Source organism: Ranitomeya variabilis, chromosome 4 (assembly GCF_051348905.1).
Source record: "Ranitomeya variabilis isolate aRanVar5 chromosome 4, aRanVar5.hap1, whole genome shotgun sequence".
NCBI classification, from domain to species: domain Eukaryota; kingdom Metazoa; phylum Chordata; class Amphibia; order Anura; family Dendrobatidae; genus Ranitomeya; species Ranitomeya variabilis.
Window position 1 is genome coordinate 678,885,060 of NC_135235.1, and position 27,551 is coordinate 678,912,610.

The window sequence follows — 27,551 nt, forward strand, 5'->3', positions numbered from 1 at the left end:
GCAGTCGCATAGAGGTATAATGCACCCCCATAATATAATGCACCACATAGGGGTATAATGCAGCCCCATAGGGGTATAATGCACCCCTATAATATAATGCACCCCACAGCTGTATAATGCAGCCCCATCATATAATGCTCCCCCATATAGGATATAATGCACCCCCACAATATAATGCACCCCATAGGGGTATAATCCAGCCCCATAATATAATGCTCCCCCATAGGGGTATAATGCACCCACATAGTATAATGCACTCCCATAATATAATGCTCCCCCATATGGGTATAATGCAGCCACATACCACGGCTATACAATGAATAAAAAAGGTTCTCCTTACCTGGCTGAGATCCAGCGATGTCCTTGGCTAGATACATCTGAGGCGCGCAAAGTCGTTCCGGCGTATGACAGTGACGTCATATGCTGGTGACGTGTCTGCTGATGTCAGCTGCCGGCCTGTGATTGGCAGGAGGCTGTTAATTGTTGCCGTGCAGGAATCTCCCACACGACAACAAATTTTAACTGCCTGTGCGTCTGAGGATGCACGGGCAGTTACTGAGCCAGTAGAATCCTGCCGCTGGGGCCCGGGGAGCAGAGGAGAGGGGGCCCGCTTCTGCTCATCGGGCCCCATATGCCAGTAAGGGATGTAATGCCCTGATGGCGGGCCCTGCCTTTGGAACAGTGGTGGCACAGAAGGCGACTATGAGTGTTTTTTATTTTAACAAGTTCAAACATGAGGAATGACAAGTTTTCATAGTAGTGGATAAGCACTTTAAGACGATTTAACTTTTGGTTAAAACACTTCCAACATTCTGAACATGAAAAAGGCTTCTTCCTTGTTTTGATGTTTATTAAAAGTTGTAAAACATGTCCTACTTTAAGAACATGAAAAAAGTTTCTCTCCTGTATAGGTTCTCTGGTGATGAGATAATTTATTCCCAAAACATTTTGCACATTATGAACATAAAAATGGTTTCAAGATGCTACTTCATATTAAACAATATCCCACATTCTAAATAAGAACACAGGTTTTTTTAATGTATTATAAGAACTGCTTTGTGCATAAAACATTTCTCACATTTTTAACGTGTGAATTTTCTGATGTCTATAAAGATTTGATTTCTGTATAAAACATTTCCCACATTCTGAACATGAAAAAGGCTTCTCCCCTGTGTGAATTTTCTGGTGCTTAACAAAATTGGATTTATGCTTAAAACATTTCACACATTCTGAACATGAAAATGGCTTCTCCCCTGTGTGAGTTCTCTGATGTGTAACAAGAGTTGATTTATATACAAAACATTTTCCACAGTCTGAACAGGAAAAGGGTCTATCCCCTATGTGGGTTCTCTGGTGGCTATCAAGAAGCGATTTCCAGTTAAAACATTTCCCACATTCTGAACAGGAAAAAGGCTTCATCCCTGTGTGGGTTCTCTGATGTGTAATAAGCTGTGATTTCTGTACAAAACATTTCCCACATTCTGAACATGAAAAAGGCTTCTCACCTGTGTGGGTTCTTTTGTGTATAACAACATCTGATTTCTGTTTGAAACATTTCCCACATTCTGAACATGAAAAAGGCTTCTCCCCTGTGTGAGTTCTCTGGTGCTTAACCAAATCTGATTTCTGGTTAAAATGTTTCCCACATTCTGAGCATAAAACAGGTTTCTCTCCAGTGTGGGTTCTCTGGTGGATATCAAGATGCGCTTTGCGGTTAAAACATTTTCCACATTCTGTACAGGAAAAAGGCTTCTCGCCTGTGTGAATTCTCTGGTGCATAACAAAATCTGATTTTTGGATAAAACATTTTCCACATTCTGAACAAGAAAAAGGCTTCTCCCCTGTGTGGGTTCTCTTATGTATAAAAAGTTGTGATTTCCATACAAAACATTTCCCACATTCTGAACATGAAAAAGGCTTCTCCCCCGTGTGACTTCTCTGATGTGCAATAAGATTTGATTTCTCTATAAAACATTTACCACATTCTGAACAGGAAAATGGCTTCTCCCCTGTGTGAGTTCTCAGGTGACTAACAAGATCTGATTTCTGGTTAAAAAATTTCCCACACTTGGAGCAGGAAAATCTATTCTCCTCCGCGTCAATTTGTTGATGATTAAGAAAAAACTTTTCGAAAGGAAAACTATTTCCATATTCTGAATGTGAAAATGGCTTTTTTACTTTAGGAGTAGTTTGTTTTTTAATACTTATTTTGTGACTTTGATTTCTCTTAGTATTCATTAATAAATCAGAAGATAGGACCTGTTTCAATGGATCAGATGATTGATCTTTGGTGTGAAGGAATGATGGTATTTCTGGAGTAATGGCATTCACTTCAATTGTATCCTGTGGGATCTCAAGATCATCAAAAATTGAAGATGTCAGCTGTCCCTCTGATCTTCTGGTACATTCATCTGCTAAGAATAAAACCAATTATTTTTTAATATATCCTTGAATTTTATATTTTTTTGTTCAATCTATTTTATTAAACATTTTATAAACAAAAATATTATATGAAAAATGATAATAAATAGAACCATAGAAAATATCTAGTATTCAAAATGAGAATACCACTTTTAACAGTAAGTCAAACATACCATGGTAGACAATAACAGTAACCATATGGCGAACTCCAACAAGGTATTCAAGAAAGGAAGTATCCTCTATATTATGTAGAAGAAAGACATAGGATATGAAAAACGGGGAAAAAAAGACAAGGGAAGGAAAAAGAAAAGGGAACAAAAAGGGGTTACCAACAAAGGGGCCCTTAAAATCATACTATATATATATATATATATATATATATATATATATATATATATATATATATACACACACAAATTCTTATGTAAATGTAAAAGTCAGCGGAACAAATTACGGAAATCAGGCAGGTCCTGAAATAAAATCCATCCACTCCAAATCCTTCTAAATTTATTGTTTGTTCCATTGTCTGCAGACAGCTCCTCCATTCTACACAGATTGACCACTTCCTTATACCAGTCTAATATGTCAAGGGGTTTGTAAGTTTCCCAAACCACGGGATTACCATTCGTGCTGCTGTTAGACAAAACTGAAGAATACCTCTTGTCTGAGTCTCTTTTGAAGAAGGTAAAATTGACACAAGAGCTATTTGAGGGGACCTTGCTACACTGTTTCCCGTGATTCGTTGATAACTGTCAAACCTTCTCACAGAATGGCTTGATCTTAGAGCACTCCCACCAAATGTGAATCATAGAGCCCACCTCCCTCTCGCATTTCCAACATACCTCTCAATCTGCTGGATATATTGAGTGTAGTTTACAAGGGTAATGATACAATCACATAAGTATTTTATAGTTCTTCTCTTGTGCAATCCCAGCGCTAGCAAGTTTATGCGTGAAGAGAAATCCCCTTTTCCATTCCTGAGGAGATAAGCTTACCCCCAAGTCTCTCTCCCATGCCTGTTGAAATGTTAACTTCTCTGCTCAATCCCCCATAAATCACTGATATAGCATTTGGCGCCTATTTTCTTCTAGGAACAATTTCTCAAAAAAGGTGAAGTTTGAAATCAAAATTTTGTCAAAATTATGTGCCACTAGGAAGGATTGTAATTGCAAGTATTCAAACCACCTAATTTTCTCATTTGGAAACTGAGCCTGTATAGAGACAAAAGAAGGCAACTCCCCGTCTTCAAGCACCTGAAACAATCAGGTATCCTCCACTGCCCTCCGACCGAGAAAAGATCAGCAGAAGTATCCAGGAAGACAGGATGGATTGAAAAACATTGCTGTAAGTGGGCTAATATTCCTATCTGGGAACCCCTTCTTTCTCAGAGTGTGCCATATTTTAAGTGTGTCTCTAGTTAAATTACAATTGACTATAGTCAATGATTCCCCAGAACACCACTGCATATGTCTTAAAGGGACATCCAAACCCTCCGGTTTCACCCCCACCCATTGCTTAGCATCAGCTTGGAAGTGCCAATCTAGAATCCTAAGTAATGCAGTAGCCTGGAAGTACCTCCTAAAATTGGGAAGGCCAGCCCCACCTATAGATTTAGGTCAAGAAAGGGTCTGAATGCTTATGCGAGGTTTGAGTTTACCCCATATGAATTTGGTTAAAGTTGATTGTAATTTACAGAAGAAACTATGAGGGGGGAAACTGGTACTGTCTACTGGAATATGTATAAGAAACGGGGTAAAAATGTCCTTTTTGATAGCATTCATCCTTCCAAACCAGGGTACTTTAAATTTACTATAACTTGCTAGATCTCTGTATGTTCTGCTTAATAAAGTTTGATAGTTAAGCTCGAACAATTTATTAGGATCAGAAGGGACCACGACCCCTAGATATTTCAATTACTCTCCTTAAAATTTAAACAATACTTTTTGCATCCCGGTCAGACACCTTTCATTCAGCCAAACCAGATCTCCACTTTGCACTGACAAGGGGCAGTACCCCAAAACACAGTGTCTGCAAATTGACATCTGGTTTGGCTATTATCCTAAGTCATGTGACAAGGATCGTTAAAGGGTTGACATTGACTGTTAGGAGAAAGGAGAAATGGGAATTTCCAGCACGTCCATCCAGTGTAAGTAAAATAACCAAAATTTATTAGAACATTTTAAAAAACAATTTTAAAAAAAGAGAGAGGAACCCTCTTTGCCTGACGCGTTTCTGGCGCATCACAGCGCCCTTAGTCATAGGAACTAATACAACATGGATAAACAGGTTTATATATGACAGGGAACCAATCACAGACATAGCAATCAATTTCATTGGAAAAGGCTGCAGCTAGACTCACATAACAGAACTTTAACTTATTTTTCTCCAAATATATTGGAAATACACAAATATCTGTTTGTCAATTCAATATATATAAAAAAGATCATTTTTGTAATTCATACCATGTGGATATTTGGTGTCTAAAGTTAGAATCCAAAAAGCTTCCCGCAGAGCTAATTGCTTCCTCCAATCTCCACCTCTAGGTGACTGACTAACCCTTTCAATGCCAAAAAAAGAAAAATCTGATAGATCGCCTTTGTGCACAGAAATAAAATGTTTAGTAGCCCCAGAATAACCTGAATTATTATTTTTTATATTAGCTATATGTTCAGCCAAACCAGATCTCCACTTTGCACTGACAAGGGGCAGTACCCCAAAACACAGTGTCTGCAAATTGACATCTGGTTTGGCTATTATCCTAAGTCATGTGACAAGGATCGTTAAAGGGTTGACATTGACTGTTAGGATTGCTACTTCCAATAGGTAGCACTAAAGTCCTCTTCCTGGCACTAGTCCTCTTCCTCTCTGAAGAGACAATTTGCATATTTCCCAGAGGAGCATTGCGGCTTTAAGTCTCCTAATCTCGACATGCTTAACATGTCACTTTCCGCAAGGAGAAACGATACTTTTTGGATCCCGGTCAGACGCCTCTCATTGAGCCAAACCAGATATCCACTTTGCACTGATGAGGGGCAGTACCCCGAAACACAGTGTCTGCAAATTGAGATCTGGTTTGGCGCTTATCCTAAGTCATGTGACAAGGCTCGTTAAAGGGTTGACATTGACTGTTATGATTGCTACTTCCAATAGGTGGCACTAGAGATCTAGTCCTCTTCCTCTCTGAAGAGGCAATTTGTAAAATTTAAATGGAAATTTATTCATGACTTGAAGGACCTCAGTTTGAGGAAGGGATATATTTAAGGCTTCTTGCTTGAAATAATTGACTTTAAAATTACTGAGTGATCCAATCCTATCAAATTCCTTTAAAATCATTGGAAACGATATTTGTGGTTGTGATATATAAAGGAGTAAATCATCTGCATATAGAGCTGTTTTATAAGGTTAGATCCTATTGTATATCCATGAATACTGCTATTATTTCTGATAGCGTTGGCTAAGTGTTCCATTACGACTTCGTAAAGTAATGGAGAAAGTGGGCAGCCCTGTCTGGTTCCATTGTTGATCTTAAATGGGCTGGATAGTGAACCATTTACTCTAACCCGTGCTGTTGGACCATTATTTAGGGCTTAGATTTTCTGTAGAAAGCGAGGACCTAGAGCTATCTGTCTCAAGGCTTCCTCTATAAACCCCAATGGACTCTATCGAAAGCTTTCTCTGCATCTACAGATAAAAGACCTAGTGACGTGGAGTTAGTTTTTGCCTTGGAAATGATAAGTAATGTCTTAATAGTATTATCCCGGGTTCTCTTGTCCCATGACAAAGCCTACCTGATCATTATTGACTAGGGAAGGTAGTAAAGGGGCTAGCCTGTCAGCCAAGATTTTTAAAAATAATTTAATGTCTATGTTTAAGAGAGAAATCGGCCTAAAGTGGGCAATTATCGAAGGGTCTTTACCTAGCTTAGGGAGCACACTGTGTGCCTCTAGAGATCGGGGTACAAATCCAGTTAGCATTGAAAGTTTTTGCTATTATTGGAGAGAGTTGTTCCCTAAAGTTTTTATAAAACGCCAGTGTAAATCTGTCTGGACCAGGGCATTTACCTGCCAGAGAGGACCGTATTGCAAAGTCAATCTCTTCTATTGAAATCTCCTCTCATAAAGCTTTCTGAACTGAACTACTCAACATAGGTAGGGCTGTTTCCTGAATCTATTCTTTTATCTTATAGGAAAAGTCTAATGTGGGCACATCTGCAAATTGATTCTTAATATTGTATAAATTCTCATAATAAGACCGAAAAAGATCCACAATTTCTTGTGGGTTGTGTGTATCCCTGCCTTTTTGTTTTTTAACAAACGGAATAAAAGTAGCCGACGCACGTGGATGGAGCAGTCTGGATAATTGTCTCCCACACTTGTCTGATAGTTCATAGAAAAAACATTTAGATTTTTCCGTGGATTGAAGATATTTTTTAACTGAAATTTATATTAATTCACTTCTTTTTTTTGTCAAGTCAGCAAGCGTGGAAGCAGATAGAGTTTGTTTGTGAGAAATTTCAAGGGAATGAATTTGCTGTAATAATTTATCCTCTTTCTGAGCTCTCTCTTTAACCTAGAACCATGCTTTATCAGAATCCCTCTCATAACGCATTTCAAAGTCTCCCATTGCAAGGGAGCGGAAGTTTAGTCAGAGGTATGTATTTGGATAAAGGAGTCAATAGATTCCTTCAGCTCCGAAGCACATGAAATATCTCTGATAAGTTTATCATGTAATCTCCAAGTACAAGAACGTTGGACCAGATATGGCAGAGATAAGGACCGAAAAATCAGAGCGTAATCTGACCACAGAATATCTCCAATTGTGGCCTTAGGTTGCCAGGGCAAAGCATGGTGGCTCAAGAGAAGGAGGTCGATGAGGCTATAAGAATTATGTATATGAGAATAATATGTGTAATCCTTCCCCTGAGGATTCATTATCCGCCAAACATCTTTCAGTCGGAGGGCATGGAGAACCCTTTTAAGAGAACGCAGCTGTCTCACCGAAACAGTTTCCCTCCCAGAGGAAGAGTCTAACTTTGGGTTCACTGTGAAATTGAAGTCTCCATCTGTGATCAGTGTACCTTCTGCGAAATTAGAGTGAGGTTAGGAATGCATAGCATGCTGGAATCTGGCCCTTATTAGGAAGATACCAGTTAGCAATTGTGTAAATTGAGTCTGCAATTTTTATCTTGAAAAAAGATATATCTACCCTGTATGTCTACAAGTGTATCAATAAGAGAAAATGCTAATGACTTATGAACTGCAATGGAGACAACTTTGGCTTTTGATTCAGGATTTGTGCTATGGAACCATTTGTTGAAGTACCTATCTTTTAACTTAGGAACATGATAAGATTTAAAGTGTGTTTCTTGTAACATAAGAATTTGGAGTACATAAATCATGCACAGTTTTAGACAGTCTCACTTGAAGTTTAAAGGGAAAGCCCCAAGAATAAAGGATTTTATGTTGTCCCAGTATGTCTAGTAAGGGTCCCAGAGTACGTCTTCTCTGGAGTGTGCACCACGACAGATCATGCATAACTTGGATAATGTGCTCTTTATATATGATGGTTTCCATTGTGTGGGCCTTAACAAGAATGTTCTCCTTTACCTTGTATCTATGTATCCGACATATTACATCTCTTGGTCTAGCTGAATCAGTGGATTTGGGTCCTAGGGACCTATGAGCTCTCTCAAACTCTATGTCAGAGTCACGTGGTACATCCAGTATAGAATTAAAAATATAACGCAGGGATTCCTCTAACTTGTTTTGTTCCACCGACTCTGGCAGACCTCTGATCCTGATATTATTAAGTCTCCCTCTGTTTTCCATATCGTCCACCAGTTCATCCAAACACTCCAGTTGATGTGAGTGAGATGCAATTATCTGTTCCTGTGCATGTAATCTCTGAGTAATGTCCTCTGTGTGACCTTCATTATTAGCCACCCTTTCAGAAATCTGCTGTACTTCCCCTCTAATAGCAGCAGTCTCAGCTCTATAAGAGGATTCAAGCCTGGAAATGTAATTCTTCATATCCTCCTTTGTGGGGATAGTGCTTATGTGAGCCTTAATGTCTTCCCATACATTGTGTGACTGTGTTAAATCACCACATACCAGGCCCTCTGGCTGCACACATATGCCTTGAGACAAGTCCCTCAGTATGGGCAGGGAAGTGCTCACTGCCTGTGAATAGGAAGGAGACATCCCCTCTGGCCTGCATGTTGTCTTTAGAAGCCTCCATGGTGTGAAGCCTGTCCTTATTTGTGTGACTTTCTGCTGATAAACGGGGCTCCTTATCTGCCAACTCCTTTAGGGTATGTGCACACGTCAGGATTTCTTGCAAAAATTTCCTGAAGAAAACCGGAAATTTTCTGCAAGAAATCTGCATTTTTTTTGCGTTTTTTTCCCGTTTTTTTCGCTTTTTTTTTTAGCATTTTGCAAGCGAAATTAGCTTGCAGAATGCTAAAGTTTTCCAAGCGATCTGTAGCATCGCTTGGAAAACTGACTGACAGGTTGGTCACACTTGTCAAACTGTTTGACAAGTGTGACCAACTTTTTACTATAGATGCTGCTTATGCAGCATCAATAGTAAAAAGATATGTTAAAAATAATTTAAAAAAAAAATGCTTATACTCACCTGCAGACAGCCGATCTCCTCAGCGGCATCCGTTCCTATAGATGGTGTGGTTCAGGACCTTCGATGACGTCACGGTCACGTGAGCGGTCACATGAGTGGTCACGCGACCAATCACAAGACAGCGACGTCATCGCAGGTTCTGAACCACACCATCTATAGGAACGGAAGCGGCAGCATGCAGCGCTGAGAGGCGGGAACACTCCGGGGCCATCGAAGGTGAGTATATCACTATTTTTTATTTTAATTCTTTTTTTTGACCAATTATATGGTGCCCAGTCCGTGGAGGAGAGTCTCCTCTCCTCCACCCTGGGTACCAACCACACATGATCTGCTTACTTCCCGCATGGTGTGCACAGCCCCGTGCGGTAAGTAAGCAGATCAATGCATTCCTAGGTGTGCGGAACCCCTCAATTCCGCAAATTTAATGAACATGTTGCTTTTTTTCCGCTATGCGATTTTTTTTCGCGAAAAAAATGCAGCATGTGCACAAAAAATGCGGAATACACTGAAAATAATGGGAGACATATGCAAGCGTTTTTTTCGCGTTTTTATCACGTTTTTATAGCGAAAAAACACGTAAAAAACGCGAAAAATACTGAACGTGTGCACATGGCCTTACAGAGAGGCATGAGGAGATAAGTACATCTCCAGGCGCTTCTTCACAATCTTTTCCTCTGGCACACTCTGAACATGGGCCATCCTCATCTTGGGAATCACAAGCCTCTGAGTGGAGCCTGCTGAGCTTCTCAAATACAGGGAGATTCCTGTCACTGATACCACCGAAGGACTGCTGCTTGATGGGCCATAACTTGCACGCTTCTTAGGCTACTTTCACATTTCCGTCGGTACGGGGCCATCGCAAACCGCCGGCCCGACGGACTTTGTGCTAAATTTAGCACAATGTGGGCAGCGGATGCAGTTTAACAACGCATCCGCTGCCCATTGTGATGAGCGGGGAGGGGGCAGAGATCTGGCAGCGCATGAAAGGTCGGAAATGACGGACATGTCGCACAAAAAAATGTTACACTGAACTTTTTTTTGTGCGTCGCGTTCGCCAAAACACGACGCATCGGTAGCACGACGGATGCGACGTGTGCCCATCCGTCGCTTATTCAAGTCTATGGGCAAAAAAGGCATCATGCAAGCACATTTGCAGGATCCGTTTTTTGCCCATAACGACGGATTGCGACGGAGCAAAAAAGACGGAAGGCAGGAGCTGAACGGCTGCACGTCCTCATGCCTCCATAGCTAGGCCATGCCCTGAATTTTATATTTTTACACATTTTTACTTAACTTGCCATTTTTATGGACCGTTTATGTAAAAATATTGAAAACCTCATAGCTGAACACCACGCTCCACTGGTTCATGCTGTTTGTTCATTTTTCCTTACAAATATTGAATACAAAGCCACCAAACAATGTTATGTAGTCAAAAAATAATACCAAAAGAAACTTCTACTCATCTCACAAAAAAACAAGTCTCCTCTCAGGTCCATCATCTGTAGAAAAACAGAGGTTTCCATATTATTAGTGGCTCTAACGCTCGCACCATGGCTTCCGTAAAACAATTCAGCAAAATCCGTTATCCCAAAGTCAAATCTCCTCCTTTCTTTGAGCCTTGCAGTGTGCACAAACCACATTTAACATCCACGTAACTATTACTACAGTGAGAAGAACCCACTTAATTTACGATGTGTGTGTGTCTCCTGGAGCACAATCTGGGCACTATGTGTTGGGTAATAAATGGCATATTTGCAATTTTCACTCTCCAACATCCACAGCATGCTAATTTCTGGAAAGTGCCTGTGTAATCAAAATAGGTACTACTCCTATAGATTAATTCGCAGAGGGTTAAAAATTCCAAAATGGAGTCACTTTCTGAAGATTTTTACTGCTCTGCTTTTCTGCCATTCTGCTATATTGGAACACACCATTTGTAACAGCCCTATCTTTGGGATCTACTCCTGCGACATCTGCTTCTGTCACCAGGAGCCTCCTTATTCATTCGGCAGCTGGCTCTGGTGATGTAGGAGCCGTTGGAACCAGAAACTCTGAGCAGCGCAGACTCAGTCCAGCCACTAACATGAGGGATACTGGGACCAGTAGTACCATCTAGTCTGGCAGTATGGGTGTGTGTGCCGTCCAGCTGAAGTAATCTGCTCTCTGCTTCAGTTAATTGGAGAGCATCAATCCCTACTAAAGCTCGAAGCATATCGCTGGAAGCTGCAAGATTTTGTATTTTCTGACCCGGCTACCTATTCTTGTCATCTCACATTACAGACCAGCAAGTAACACCATGACCCAAGCCTAGGGGTCTCTGTGTAAGTACAGATCCAAGGGTTAAAGGCAATCCATGGGATCGGGAGACCGAGTAGACAACGCCAAGCATGTTCGTGGTAGCCATCTTTTGAGCTGCCAGGTGACCACAAACCGTGACTTCAATACATTGTTCCAGCAAGATCTGCATTCAAGTGTCTAAATGGCGCCCCTTCGCTTCTTAACCCTGCCATGTGCCAGATAGTAATATACAACTGTATATGGGGTATTGTTGGATTCAAGAGAAGGTGGAAAATAATTTGTAAGGTCCATTTGTTTCCTATTATCCCTTGTGAAGAATTCTAAAGTTATCACCACATAAAGTGACACACGTCAGATTTTAAAATTGGGCCCTTGTTACAAATAGAAAACTGTTTGCGGGAAGTTTATAAATCAGAGTATTTTGTACACTAACTACTGCAGTCAAAAACTGTGCGCATGGACAAAATTATCTACTTAAATGATCAAACTCAACAGTCTTGATCAGTAAAAAAATGATTAACTAGTGGAGAATGTTATGCTCCAGAGGCAAAATTGCAATCACACGATTGTGAAACAGCCAGACTAAATTACCAGTAAAGCAGGCACAGCCAGTGACTAAGAAGAATCTGTGACTTCTCTGCATTTAGTGGTTACTACTCACCTGGGTAGTCATATGTAGGAATCTCCTCTTTACACCACTCATCACCTCTCACATATGTCTCTGTAGTATTAATATGGGTCAGATCTTCACTCTGAAACAAATATTGTAAGAGTCACAGACAGATGGAGAAGTCACATCTACATCTCTGGCAAAAATTAAGAGACCACTGCAAAATGTTCAGTTTGTGTGATTTTTCTCTTTATAGGTATATTTTTGAGTAAAATGTAAATTGTTCTTTTATTCTATAAACTTCTGACAACATGTCTTTGAATTTCCGATCAATAAATTTTGTATTTTTTTTCTGACAAAGAAAAATGGTCAAAATAAAAAAAAACAAAAAACATTGCTTTCAGACCTCAAATTTGCAAAGAAAACAAGTTTATAATCATTTAGAAACAACAATACTAATGTTTTAACTCAGGAAGAGTTCAAAAATCAATATTTTGTGGAATAACCATGATTTTTAATCACAGCTTTCATGCCTCTTGGCATGCTTTCCACCAGTCTTTCACACTGCTTATGGAGCAAAAATGTAAGCAGTTCTTCTTTGTTTGATGGCTTGTGACTATCCATAATCCTCCTGATTACATTCCAGAGGTTTTCAATGGGGTTCAGGTCTGGAAATTGGGCTGCCCATGACAGGGATTCGATGTGATGGTCTCTTATTTTTTGCCAGAGCTGTATGATCAGCTCTAATCCTGCCATCTTCACCGTTCTCATTACAGAAATATAAAACATATATTACTGGTGCACAAAACAAGACTGAGCAAAAGATCTTCACAACTATGTACACATCATAGGGGAGATCTCATGACACTCTCCATCTACCTTATGATCATGAGGAACATTGGGATCTTCTTGTTTACATTCCTGTGGAAGAAGAGGACGGGGACATCTCTCTGGTGTTGTCCTCTTACTGAATAGATCTGGAGGAAACACATGCAGGGACTGAATTCATTCTTTACATACAGACAATTATAGGCCATGTGTATTTAGTCCTGTCTATTACCTGGTGATGTGAGGGGCTGGGGAATCTCCATTATGATGTCCTTGTACAGATCTCTGTGTTCTTCTAAATACTCCCACTCCTCCATGGAGAAATAGACAGCAGCATCCTGACACCTTATAGGAATCTGAGACATACAACGATACCGTCATCACCCAATCCCTTCATAGCGTTACTGTATAATGTCCCAGCATTCCCAGCAGTGTCACCTCTCCAGTCAGCAGCTCAATCATCTTGTAGGCGAGTTCTAGGATCTTCTGGTCACTGATGTCCTCATGTATGATGTGAGGTGGAGGTCCCGTGATTGGGCTTAGGGGTCTTCCCCATCTCTCAGACACAGGGTCCTGACAGCGCTCTTTAGAGGTCTTCTTCACTACTGTGTAATCCTGGTTATGGAGAGACACATTAAGAAATCTCACTACAGACATTTCCAGAGTCCTCACCTCTCCAGTTCTATCCATCTGTTATTCCCATTTGAGATATGGGAAAATTATATCTAATTGATATCATTTTGATATCTGACGGAATGCCTTGTCACATATATTTTGCCCCAGAATGTGTGCTCCCAAACTCAGCCCCCACACTTGGGATTCCACAAGACTATTCATTGTTTTTCTTTAACTAACCAAGGCAACAAGTCTTTTGAAGCTCTCTCTATGGGGGACCGAAAGCCATAGACTCTGTGTCCAAAGCAATTATCACAAGGGTGTGAACTCTTGTGCAGCTAGGAGCCAGCTGGCTTCCTTTATTTAACTGAGGCTGCCATTGTGGCACTACAGCTCCCAGGCTAACTAGTGCAAGGCTCTGAGATATGGAATCTGGGAAATGACCTATAATAACAGAATGCAATATCTCTGAGCCTACCCGAGCACATAGTCGGAATCGGCATTCCTTTCCCCACACGCCCATACCATTTAGCCACCTCCAGAACCTTGCGTTATGGAGTTATAAAGCATAGCTACCAAGAATTAAAAACAGTAGCCGTATTTGGTCTCCCTGCACAGATAAAATCTAATGGAACCCAGTGGCGCCACCGCCAACCCATTTGGAGCTACGGGCAGAAGGTTATGGGCCATCCATATTTCTGCCTGGAAAATCATACTCTCAGATATGGGAGGAGCGAGGCGGCCTAGCCCAGGGGTGAGTCAGCATGTGGGAGGGAGCAGCCTAGGAGATATTAGGCAGCTCCTCATTTTGGTTTTAGTTCTTCTACTTGCAGGAGGCCCGTTACCTGACACGGCCAAGGGAACCACGTAACTAAGATTTGAAACTGTGATCCATTAGCGCCTCCCTATGGTCATATGCTACATAGCACGGTAATTGTAACCTATCTGTACCCTACCCTTGTACTACACTCTTGACTGTATGCATATTTGTTCTTGTATATATATATATATATATATATATATATATATATATATATATATATATATATACATACATACACACACACACACACACACACACACACACACACACACACACACACACACACACACACACCTGTATTTTTCTAGTGCACCTTTTCGGCGATTAAATATAAAATTAATCTCGGCTGCTCTTTTATCTTGATTCACGAATCCCCACGTCTGCGATGGCTGGGAGATATATCTACTATATAATTGTCTAAGGGTCACTTCCGTCTTTCTGTCTGTCTGTCTGTCTGTCTGTCGCGGATATTCATTGGTCGCGGCCTCTTTCTGTCAAGGAATCCAAGTCGCTGATTGGTCGTGGCAAAACGCCCATGACCAATCAGCGACGCGCACAGTCCGGAAGAAAATGGCCGCTCCTTACTCCCCGCACTCACTGCCCGGCGCACGCATACACCCCTCCGGTCACCGCTCACACAGGGTTAATGCCGGCGGTAACGGACGGCGTTATGCCGCGGGTAACGCACTCCGTTACCGCTGCTATTAACCCTGTGTGACCAAGTTTTTTACTATTGACGCAACCTATGCAGCGTCAATAGTAAAAACTAGGGTTGAGCGACCTTTACTTTTATAGGATCGGGTCGGGTTTCACGAAACCCGACTTTTTCAAAAGTCGGGTCGAGTGAAATCGGCCGATCCTATAAAAAAGTCGGGGTCGGGGTCGGCCGAAACTCGAAACCCAATGCAGTGCGACGTCACCGTGACGTCACCGCAGGTCTTGGAAGGCTGATTCTAAGGAAGGAAGGTTCCCGGTTAGTACCAGGGCACATCAGAGTGTAAGTATAGCGATATTTTTTATTTTAATTCTTTATTTTACACTTAAATCTGAATTCCGATACCAATTCCCGATATCTTAAACATATCGGGAATCGGTATCGGAATTCCGATTCCAGATTCAGAAGATCGCCGACCTCATGGCCGACCCCACACAGGGGTCGGGTTTCATGAAACCCGACTTTGCCAAAAGTCGGCGACTTCTGAAAATTGCCGACCCGTTTCGCTCAACCCTAGTAAAAACATCTAATGTCAAAAATAATTAAAAAAATAAAAAATGATTATATACTCCCCTACGCCGCCTTTCCCGCTCCTCGCGATGCAAGCGGAACGTTCCGGTGGCAAGGATGGTCTGGCAGAAGGACCTGCCATGACGTCACGGTCATGTGACCGCGACGTCATCACAAGTCCTGCGCGCCTGCGTGGGAAGGACCTGTCGTGACGTCACGGTCATGTGACCGCTACACGGTCATGTGACCGCGACGTCATCACACCCTGGGACCGGAAGCTGCCGCCTGCACCCCACACAGGCGACAGAGCTACAACGTGCCTGCGGAAGGTGAGTATATGTTTATTTTTTATTTTTTTAACCTGTGTCATAGGTGGCTGGGCAATATACTACGTCGCTGGGCAATATACTACGTTGCTCTGTCCTGTATACTACGTCACTGGGCAATATACTACGTGGCTGGGCAATATACTACGTCACTGGGCAATATACTACGTAACTGGGCAATATACTATGTGGCTCTGTGCTGTATACTACGTCACTTGGCAATATATAATGTAACTGGGCAATATACTACGTCACTGGGCAATATACTACGTGGCTGGGCAATATACTACGTCACTGGGCAATATACTATGTGGCTCTGTGCTGTATACTATGCCACTGGGCAATATACAATGTAACTGGGCAATATACTACCTGGCTGGTGTGAGGCTGTGGCCTCTGATACAGCTAGGGGGCGCTGTTTGTTCTCCCCAGAATGTGCATGCAGACGGATGAAGTCCATAGGTGTGCATGAGAGTCATGGATTTCCGGTCTGGGTTTTCCATGTGGCTAAAGGCCACAGGTTTGTGTGTGTTTAAAAAGCCCTGCAGTAAGGGGTATGGGTGTGTCAGGCCGTGCAGGCCGTGTCAGGTGTCTGGCCAGGTCAGGCCAGGTGTGTGAGGTGCACGTCAGTGTCAGACTGGTGTGTGCTGGTCTGCAGAGTGCATGGAGGCCAGCAGAGCCAGCACCCAGGGCAGCTGAATAGCCTGGCACCCGCAGCGTACACAGAGATGCAAGTCATCCATGGTACTGGTCTCGGATGTGGACAGTCCTGTGCCCGGAGGTGGACAGTCCTGTGCCCGTAGGAGTCGGATGTGGACAGTCCTGTGCTCGGAGGTGGATGTTCTGTGCCCGGAGGTGGATGTCCTGTGCCCGAAAGAGGACTAGCATGTGCATCGATTGCAAACAGGTGGATATGGTGCCCGGCTGCTATCCGGAGGATATCCTGAACTGTGTACGACTGTGTGAGTAAAGAGTCTGTAAGAGACTGTGATACAGCGATGCAGGACACCCACGAGAACTAGTCAGAGGAGGGCTGGCGTGTGTAGTGTCTGCAACATATGAGGCTGTGTGTATGGAGACGTATAGAGACTGAGATGGCGTGCGGTCACCCAGGGAATCTGGACAAGGGAAGTCTGGCCTGTTTAGGGACCGCAAATCTAAAGCCATGTGAAATATATTGCATTGAACTGGTGTCAACTGATCACTGAAGTTATATGCATTTATGTGTACCCGGCTGCACTCCAGAGGATAAAGAGTGCAGTGCGCTGAGTGAGTACAGAGATTTGTTACCGGCGTGCGGTCACCCAGGGAAACTGGACAGAGGGAAGTTCGGCCTGTGTATTGACTGCGTCATATAGCCATGCATTATTAATGGACTGTATGAAGAAGCCGTATACTATATTGACTGTGTGAAGTAACACAATAAAAGTAACTTTTGTGTTTGAATTTGTGGGTCACTGCTTCTTCACTGCGTACGAAGCTACTGCAGCTTTACACTGGGCAATATACTACGTGGCTGGGCAATATACCACGTGGCTGGGCAATATACTATGTGGCTCTGTGCTGTATACTACGTCACTGGGCAATATACAATGTAACTGGGCAATATACTACGTGGATGGGAAATATACTACGTGACTGGGCAATATACTACGTGGACATACATATTCTAGAATACCCGATGCGTTAGAATCGGGCCACCATCTAGTGTGTATATATATATATATATATATATATATATATATATATATATATATATATATATATATATATATATATATATATATATATATATATATATATATATATATATATATATATATATACACTAGACTGTGGCCCGATTCTAACGCATCGGGTATTCTAGAATATGCATGTCCCCGTAGTATATGGACAATGATGATTCCAGAATTCGCGGCAGACTGTGCCCGTCGCTGATTGGTCGAGGCAACCTTTATGACATCATTGTCGCCATGGCAACCATTATGACATCTACGTCGATACTGTGCCTGTCGCTGATTGGTCGAGGCGAATTCGCGGCAGACTGTGCCCATCGCTGATTGGTCGAGGCAACCTTTTTGACATCATCGTCGCCATGCTGTGCCCGTCGCTGATTGGTCGAGGCCTGGCGGCCTCGACCAATCAGAGACGCGGGATTTCCAGGACAGACAGACAGACAGAAAAACCCTTAGACAATTATATATATAGATATATATATATATATACATATATATATATATACAGTACAGACCAAAAGTGTGGACACACCTTCTCATTTAAAGATTTTTCTGTATTTTCATGACTATGAAAATTGTACATTCACACTGAGGGCATCAAAACTATGAATTAACACATGTGGAATTATATACTTAACAAAAAAGTGAGAAGCAACTGAAATTATGTCTTATATTCTAGGTTCTTTAAAGTGGCCACCTGTTGCTTTGATGACTGCTTTGCACACTCTTGGCATTCTCTTGATGAACATCAAGAGGTAGTCACCGGGAATGGTTTTCACTTCACAGGTGTGCCCTGTCAGGTTTATTAAGTGGGATTTCTTGCCTTATAAATGGGGTTGGGAATATCAGTTGTGTTGAGCAGAAGTCAGATGGATACACAGCTGATAGTCCTACTGAATAGACTGTTAGAATTTGTATTATGGCAATAAAAAAGCAGCGAAGTAAAGAAAAACGAGTGGCCATCATTACTTTAAGAATTGAAGGTCAGTCAGTCTGAAAAATTGGGAAAATGTTGACAGTGTCCCCAAGTGCAGTTGCAAAAACCATCAAGCGCTACAAAGAAACTGGCTCACATGAGGACCGCCCCAGGAAAGGAAGACCAAGAGTCACCTCTGCTTCTGAAATCGCAGGTTAACAGCAGCTCAGATTAGAATGCCACACAGAGTTCTAGCAGCAGACACATCTCTACAACTGTTAAGAGGAGACTTTGTGCAGCAGGCCTTCATGGTAAAATAGCTGCTAGGAAACCACTGCTAAGGACAGGCAACAAGCAGAAGAGACTTGTATGGGCTAAAGAACACAAGGAATGGACATTAGACCAGTGGAAATCTGTGCTTTGGTCTGATGAGTCCAAATTAATTTGAGATCTTTGGCTCCAACCACCGTGTCTTTTTGCGACGCAGAAAAGATGAACGGATGGACTCTACATGCCTGGTTCCCACCGTGAAGCAAGGAGGTGTGATGGTGTGGGGGGGGCTTTGCTGGTGACACTGTTGGGGATTTATTCAAAATTGAAGGCATACTGAACCAGCATGGCTACCACAGCATCTTGCAGCGGCATGCTATTCCATCTGGATTGCGTTTAGTTGGACCATCATTTATTTTTCAACAGGACAATGACCCCAAACACACCTCCAGGCTGTGTAAGGGCTATTTGACCAAGAAGGAGAGTGATGGGGTGCTACGCCAGATGACCTGGCCTCCACAGTCACCAGACCTGAACCCAATCGAGAAGGTTTGGGGTGAGCTGGACCGCAGAGTGAAGGCAAAAGGGCCAACAAGTGCTAAGCATCTCTGGGAACTCCTTCAAGATTGTTGGAAGACCATTCCCGGTGACTACCTCTTGAAGCTCATAAAGAGAATGCCAAGAGTGTGCAAAGCAGTCATCAAAGCAAAAGGTGGCTACTTTGAAGAACCTAGAATATAAGACATAATTTCAGTTGTTTCACACTTTTTTGTTAAGTATATAATTCCACATGTGTTAATTCATAGTTTTGATGCCTTCAGTGTGAATGTACAATTTTCATAGTCATGAAACACAGGTGTGTCCAAACTTTTGGTCTGTACTATATTATATGTATATATATATATATATATATATATATATATATATATATATTTATTTATTTACACACACACACACACATATATATATATATATATATATATATATATATATATATATATATATATATATATATATCCCTAGCCAGCTGGTGATATATATGCCCCCGTCACTGGGATCGCTTCAATAGCTCGTACCTATAAGGGAAGCCTTTCCGGCCACTATTTGCCTTCGGTGCAGTTCCCTGATTGACCTTGGGCAAGTGCTAGCGCCAGAGAGCCGATCCCTGCTGGGTCCTTCTCTCCTCTCCACAGAGATAAGTGAAGTTGACACACCCCTTCCCCTGAGCAATCCGTCACACCCATAGATAACAATGATGTAATGTGACGTCATCAGAATCTCTCACCTCTCCAGTAAGCCGGAAGAGGATCTCTAGGGTGAGGTGTAATATCTTCTCCGCCATCTTGTCTCTGTCCATATCCATCCTTGATGGGTAAATCAGGAAAATTCTCTTCTATAGAAGATCTTCCCTGAGAGGATCTGATATTGTAGAGACCTGAATGAGAAGAAGATGAGCCGATGTAACATCATAAAAATCCTGTATAATAATAAAATTACTGGAGATAATAAGGGAAACATGAGGAAATTTATTATTTTACAGTATTTAGTTTTCTTTTTTAAAACATCTCTATATATAAATCAGAAAATCTGTGCGTGGTAGCCCGTGGTAACCACATTTTCACCCAGTTTAAGGCTATGTGAACATGTTGCGGATTTTGCTGCGGATCCGCAGCTGTTTTCCATGCGTTTACAGTACCATGTAAACCTATGGAAAACCAAATCCGCAGTGCACATGCTGCGGAAAATATCACGCTTAAACTCTGAGTTTACACCTACTCCACAATAGGAATCCGCAGGTGTTAAACCGCAGGTGGAATCCGTACAAAACCCACAGTAATTCCGCGGTAAATCCGCAGGTAAAACGCAGTGCGTTTTTCCTGCAGATTTTACAAAAAAGGTGCTTAAAAATCCGCACCCTATTAAATACCGCAACATGGGCACATAGCCTTAGTGAAATTTTGCACGGCCTGTCTTTAATACCAGACTAAAAATACTGCAAACAGTAAAACTCAAAATTCCCCCCTTCATGAGATTTTGCCCCTCAAATTTATGCTCTATAAAATAAACAATAAAATGGGTACCTGTGTGTTGAATGCAAAAACAACAGGTTTTGCCCAAAGGGTCTTAAAGAATTAGAGCAACCTGATAAGGGACAGCAACCTGGTAAGTCGCACTAATGTATGTAATTATAGCAACGGATGTTGCAGAAATAACTGAGGCCTCATTTATGAAAATTGCCTCACAGTAAGATCGTTCTGGTTACCTATACCAACCAGAGTGCATCTTTCAGCATTGAAAGCATTGAGGTAAATTGAAAGCTGAGCTCTGATTGGTTGCTAAGGACAACTAGAACAGTCTGACTGTGAGGCAGTCACACATTTTCTGCTTTATATATGTATTCACTTATTAGGTCTCTGATCAGTGTGAGGTGATAACTAAGGTATCAAAAAGCTTGGCACTCAATAATGCTTGTAGAAAATAAAGTCATTTATTTTACATCTGGACAGACAGATCAGCGGTAGCTCGTTTCTTGCTAAACGTTTTCGGTCCTTTGTGGACCTTCCTCAGAGCAAGTTTATCTAATGTACTGGAGCGTAGGCTCTGGACTTATAATCAGATGTATGAGTATACTGGCAATATATGTGTCTCAAAAATTGTCTCAAACAGCTGAGACAAGTGAACAATGTGAGTAATGGCTTGAAAGGAAATTTTCCCAGTGTGAACGAAGCACCTATTGTGATGGTTGGACGTAGGGACTTTCTAAGCCGAGATATAATTATTCAGCGACGAAGCAAAAATCTTCAACGTATTATAGAAACACATACTGTAGATCATATGATGCTCTGCAATATCCTATAATATTGTGGAATGGCCAAGATGTCAATCACTATAATCTAACGCAGACTGATCCCAACACTGCTAGGCCAACCAATATAACAATATCAGCTATGGACTTCTATGCCTACCAAATAATGATCACACATGGTTCATCAAACCACATTGAACAATGTAGGCAACTTTTTCATCAATTTATATTAGATATGCCAAGGTGGAAAGTGATTGCCTTTTGTACATAAGACTGAATCAAAAAAGCCTTTGAGTGGATGAATACATTCATTTAAGAGATGCTGTTGCTAATGATGGAAACGTGGGAGATATTGGGAGTATGGTTATTTTACTGACTACATTTACAGGGAGCCCCTGATATACAGTACAGACCAAAAGTTTGGACACACCTTCTCATTTAAAGATTTTTCTGTATGTTCATGACTATGAAAATTGTACAGTCAAAGTCCAAAAACCAAAACATCAAACCCGCACCCTTATTCTTGTAAACAAAAGGTTTCCAAGGAACAAAAGGGCGCATGTCCAAAACCAGGGAGTCCAATCTGGATAACGTACCACGCCAAAAATCACAACAGGACAGCGCCACAATGGATGGTGAAAAAAATAGAAGCTTACATCTTTATTCTGCCTTCTGTAACGACGTTTCGGTCAACAGACCTTTATACAACTCCTTCAAGATTGTTGGAAGACCATTCCCAGTGACTACCTCTTGAAGCTCATCAAGAGAATGCCAAGAGTGTGCAAAGTGTGCAGTCATCAAAGCAAAAGGTGGCTACTTTGAAGAACCTAGAATATAAGACATAAATTCAGTTGTTTCACACTTTTTTGTTAAGTTTATAATTTCACATGTGTTAATTCATAGTTCTGATGCCTTCAGTGTGAATGTACAATTTTCATAGTCCTGAAAATACAGAAAAATCTTTAAATGAGGTGTGTCCAAACTTTTGGTCTGTACTGTATGCATGCGTATGCTCAGGATGCCCTGAAATATGTTCAGATATATGACCGTATAGATTTGTTTATTATAGATACGTGTAATCCATCTTGGTCAGAGATAAGGGACAAGCTTCTGAATGGTCACTGCCCCTCTGATCGACATGATTTAACAGCAAGGGTGTTTAAACAAAAACTGAGCAAGGTCATGGAAGTAATTACAAAGTGTCACGTTTTTGGAGAAACTTGATGTTGGATGTATTCAATTGAGTGGCAAAAAGACGTTGCACATGCACACATGTGACGCTTGTCACTTCACATGGCCAAGCCGTGAGTCAAAATGGTCAAGTAGTCCAAAGTCAAAAGCCAGGAGGGTACATCATAAACAGAAGGAAGAGACAAAAGTGTGGTCAGATAAGGTTCCGAGGTCAGAATAGAAGGAGGATAACGGATCGGAGGATAAGGAGTTAAATGGTTGGATGGTCAGAATGAAGTCCAAGGTCAGGCATCAAAAGATCAAGCATACAGAACTCAAGGCACACAAGAACAAACCTCACAAGCTGAATGTACGTCTGGGAGAAGCTGCTCAGTTAAGTAGCATGGCAATCACCCGGAATAATGAACAACTGGAGACAGACGACGCCTCCCTGTCTCAGAATGGATAGTCGAGCTGTCAATCAACACAATGACAGCTTCAGCCCACCCCTGTACGAGATTGGACGGCCGAGCTGTCAGGAACTACATCCTAGAAACACTGAGGGGTAGAATTGTGACAACACATACAGATATGGCTAACGGACAAGATATGCCCTGATGAAATGGACAGTGTTATTTCGGGTTAGCTTCAAAACCCAGAAAAGGACATGGTACTTTTTGAAGCTATTTAGAAACAAAATGATCCACGGGCCATGTGGGGCACTTAACCCAAGATCGCCATGCATGAAGGAAGGAAAATACCCTAATAAGTAATCGCACCATTTGATTGAAGAAACACAGACAGGAGATGATGGTTATTTTCTTTACAGAAGATAGAAACTTGGATGGGAAAGATATACTGCAACTATCAGATTTAAAAGGGTTATTCAGTACACAGATATTGAAATGGATAACCAATGGAGTGTACCTTACTCTCCACTGCTTTAAAAAATATTTGACGAGCACATTAACGTGGAATATTGGAATTCTGTGAAGTCAATCAAATATAATTGTAAATATACTAACAAGGGCAGTGATACGGCAGTTTTTCAGCTACACAATCAAAAATGTGATGAGATGGAAGGTAAATACTAACGAATCCGTGAGGCGATTACTATATTTTTCCATCAGTGAAAGACATCTGACTATAGTTCATCTCAACGTCCAACTTGAAAATGGACGAGTTAATTTCAGTACCAACAATGCAGATGAAAGAGCGGCTCGACCACCTAATAAAACACTAACAGCTTTCTTTTTCCTGTGTCAAGCAGATCTATTTGCGTGGAGTTTATCATATTCTGATGTTCCAAAATATTTTACATGGAATAAATTGAGAAAAGTATTTTGCAAGAAGAAACAAGGTACAAGGGGCTAAGGATGGAACGGACGTTCCAGTGATGTTCTTGGATGCGTGCATACAGTTCATCCAAACAACGAAGACTGTTACTACCTACGTTTATTGCTTCACACTGTCCGCAGGCCGATGTCTGTCACAGAATTAAAAACAGTTGATGATAAACTGTGTCAAACTTACAGGGTGGAATGCTAACAGCATGGTCTGATGGAAGATGATCCACATTTTTTCAGCACGTTTTTTGTGCTGAAAACGCCACCCCCTCAGCTAATACACGAGTCACGGTCCCAGAAAGCCGGCAGGGGAGGGTGAGAGGCGAAGCACCGGGTCACAGAGGCAGGAGCTGGCGGCTGTGGCTAAAGCCTGTGCCGCTGCTGTAATAGAGCACAGGGCCAGCCACAGCTGCCAGCTTCCAGCACTCATCATACTCACCTACTGGCATGCCCTCGGTGCTGGCAATGCATCTCGTTATGGCCACCGGCGCCTGCAACTCTTCCAGCCGAGAGATCACGTGGCACCGCTCATTAAGGTAATGAATATGCATGCCATGCCTATTGAAGTGGAGAGGCGTGCATATTCATTACTTTAATGAGCGGGGCCACGTGATCGCTTGGCAGGAAGTGCTGCTGGAAGCCGGAACAAGATGCAGTGCCATCAAGGGAGCACAGGCAGGTAAATAGGATTTTTTTTTTAACAGGAATCATACATAGTGATAAGGGGATAAGGAGCCATGCACCCCAGGACAGGGACATGGGATCCATGCATACCAGAACAGGGAATGGGGAGCCATGCATACAATGACAGGGACTGGGGAGCCATGCATACAATGACAGGGACTGGGGAGCCATGCATACAATGACAAGGACTGGGGAGCCATGCATACAATGACAGGGATGGGGGAGCCATTCATACAATGACAGGGATGGGGGGAGCCATGCATACAATGACAGGGATGGGGGGAGCCATGCATAGAATCACAGGGACAGGGGAGCCATCCATACCACGATACGGATGAGGGGACAATGCATACCTGGCTTATACTCGAGTCAATAAGCTTACCCAGTTTTCTGTGGCAAAAGTAGGTGCCTCGTCTTATAGTAGGGTCGGCTTATACTTGAGTATATACGGTATACACTTCGAAAGGCGCTAAAATAAAGCACCATCTTACTGTATCGTACTGGGATATACGTCTCCATTCTGTCGGCATACAAAATAAACTAGGAACTCAACTTAAGGATGAATTTTTTGACTTTAATGTAGTCAAGGCAAAATGTTTCAGCCGCATCTGGCCTTTATCAATTACAAACTATACAGGAGTGTCAGGGATTCGTGGGAATCCTGTGGATTTTAGTGAGGCACGTCTCGGTATGGTCACTTTCACAAGAGTATGGGGCGTCTAAAGGGGAAAAAACCCCAATGGTAAACAACCGACAGCGGACGCTGCATCTTTCTCCAGGCACGTGCGCACATTCAGGTCCCCTGGCTTGTTTACCATTGGGGTTTTTTCCCCTTTAGACGCCCCATACTCTTGTGAAAGTGACCATACCGAGACGTGCCTCACTAAAATCCACAGGATTCCCACGAATCCCCGACACTCCTGAATAATTTGTAATTGATAAAGGCCAGATGCTGCCGAAACGTTTTGCCTTGACTACATTAAAAGTCCAAAAATTCATCCTTAAGTTGAGTGCCTAGTTTATTTTGTATTACTTCATGGTGTGGGATCCTACTACGGCACCTTCCTTAGTAGTGCACACAGTTCTCTTAGTTCCATTCTGTCGGTGGCGTGGAATATTGTCTGATGGTCACTTGGTGACCCTTGGATCTGCTACGGCTGATTTTCGGTATTATATGTGTCTTTAACAGATTGAACAGGTGAGTTTAATCTGAGTGCTAAACTAACTGTATTTCTCGGATAAGACCCTATTTGCGCTGATCTCTCCTAGTTTCTGGATTAATTTGCTTCTAGCAGAAATTCACTCAGATAATAACATTGCTCCGGCTGTTATATCGTCTGGGGTTGTGGCCGCTCTCTTAGATGGAGGCCGCACGGCTCATTCAGCACTAGGATTGCCCCTGAATCTCGCGCTCTTGGAAACTCCCGTCTGTAATATCACTAAGGGCTCAGGGAAAGATAAAGTATTACTTGCAAATTAATTGTTTGGGAAGAATGTACCATGGCGCACAAGAAAGTGGTGAAGGTCCTCTATCGCATCTTGAAAGATCTGGGGGATCCAATCGCTTAATGGGGGTGGGGGTGGGGGGGACAGTGGTACTTGTTACAGCTGACTTCTGCGAAACGCTACCTTTTCTTTATGGAGCAAAACCAGCAGACGAGCTGAATAGCTGTTTAAAATCTTATCTATGGAGACATATGCAGAAGCTAACTGTGACTAATATGCGGGATGGGAAACACTACTGCGGACACATTTCCCCGCCACCTACTTTGCCTCGGAAACGGCAGGTTCCCTTTAGATTCCACTTCGGGCTTAATTTCCTTTCCAGAAGACTTTTGCAGAATGGCGTCCTCGGTGCTGGAGGTCACTGACCAAGTTTCCCTGATATCTGTAACAATTGTAACACCCATCAGCGGCTCTGTGATCGCACAATCCTGCCAGTGTCAGCTCCATAATCTACAGATACCGGGGAGACGGCCCAGCGACCACAGACACGGCCATTGCTTCAGTCATGGAGAGTGAGAAGCCGGAATGTCCCCATTGGGGTTCCTGAATTCTGTGGGGTCTCCTGGGTGTCCCCGCAGGGGCTCACTATAAGGATAGGAGCTCCGATAATGTTACTGAGGAACCTTCACCACAAATTATGTAACGGCGCAAGGTCGTGTGTCCGCGGCTCAGCCCAGCGTTACTGGGGCCACTATTCTTATGGGAAACTAAGGGGAAATGTTTCCGTCCCGCGTCTCCCCCCTCGTTACCAAGCGACACGTCCCCCATTATAGGCGTCTGCTGCTCCCAGTCCGACCTGTATTTACTATGAGCAGAAACAAAGCACAAGGTCAATCACTGACAGGAGCCGTCACATGGGGAACACTGCTTGTTCTAGGGCGGAGACCCCAAAATCTCCATATATGAGGGGAGACGGGAAACGCTGCTTACCAGAAAGCTCCAAAGACAACGGCGTATCTGTAACCAGCCTGACCCCTCTGTCCGCAGCTGCTATGTCACTGTACACACCACAGGGGACCCAAAAGAGCCTCCTCAGTGCTGAAGGGGTTAATGTCCCCTGCACCCAGTAATGGGGAATCTCCAGCACCGACCTCCACCCTCAGAGCCGCACACCACATATATGGCTGCTCTGTGACAGGACCTGTGATGAGGTCACAGGAGGGAGGAGTCATGGGTCACATGATCAGGGGCCTCAGTGTATGCAGGACTCTGCTGTGCTGGTTGTCATGGTGCTGGATGAGGGGAGATTTATGTTTGGGGTCAGGAGGGGTTTACAGTGTGGATGTAGCAGAGCCGTGTGTGTATGAGTTGTACAGAGCGGAGGAGCCGTGTGTGTAC

At 42.5% G+C, this 27,551-nt stretch overlaps 2 protein-coding genes across 5 annotated transcripts in view; one reads left to right on the forward strand and one right to left on the reverse strand.

Moving 5' to 3' along the window:
• LOC143766340 (uncharacterized) overlaps positions 1-27,551 on the forward strand; it is a 393,805-nt gene that overhangs the window by 58,158 nt on the left and 308,096 nt on the right. The gene's annotated exons all lie outside the window — the stretch shown is intronic.
• LOC143766355 (uncharacterized) lies at positions 258-27,367 on the reverse strand. 4 transcript variants are annotated; one of them, XM_077253981.1, is made up of 8 exons: positions 27,144-27,346; positions 22,164-22,334; positions 19,987-20,136; positions 13,229-13,405; positions 13,023-13,146; positions 12,842-12,939; positions 12,014-12,104; positions 258-2,414 (listed from the first exon to the last, which is right to left on the reverse strand). In XM_077253981.1, exons 3-8 carry the CDS (start codon positions 20,062-20,064, stop codon positions 1,075-1,077), a joined length of 1,908 nt encoding a protein of 635 aa, XP_077110096.1. In that variant the 5' UTR covers positions 20,065-20,136; positions 22,164-22,334; positions 27,144-27,346; the 3' UTR covers positions 258-1,074. The 4 variants fall into 4 exon arrangements, with proteins under 4 accessions (XP_077110096.1, XP_077110098.1, XP_077110097.1 ...); XM_077253983.1 differs by having other exon boundaries at positions 258-2,411; positions 27,144-27,334; XM_077253982.1 differs by lacking the exon at positions 22,164-22,334 and having other exon boundaries at positions 27,305-27,367.

Coding starts and splice junctions, on each gene's coding strand:
- LOC143766355 (XM_077253982.1), bottom strand. CDS start 20,064: ATGGATATGGACAGAGACAAGATGGCGGAGAAGATATTACACCTCACC. Junction 13,406..19,986: donor TCTTCCGGCTTACTGGAGAG/GTGAGAGATTCT, acceptor CTCCATAACCAG/GATTACACAGTAGTGAAGAA. Junction 12,940..13,022: donor CCAGCCCCTCACATCACCAG/GTAATAGACAGG, acceptor TGTTTCCTCCAG/ATCTATTCAGTAAGAGGACA.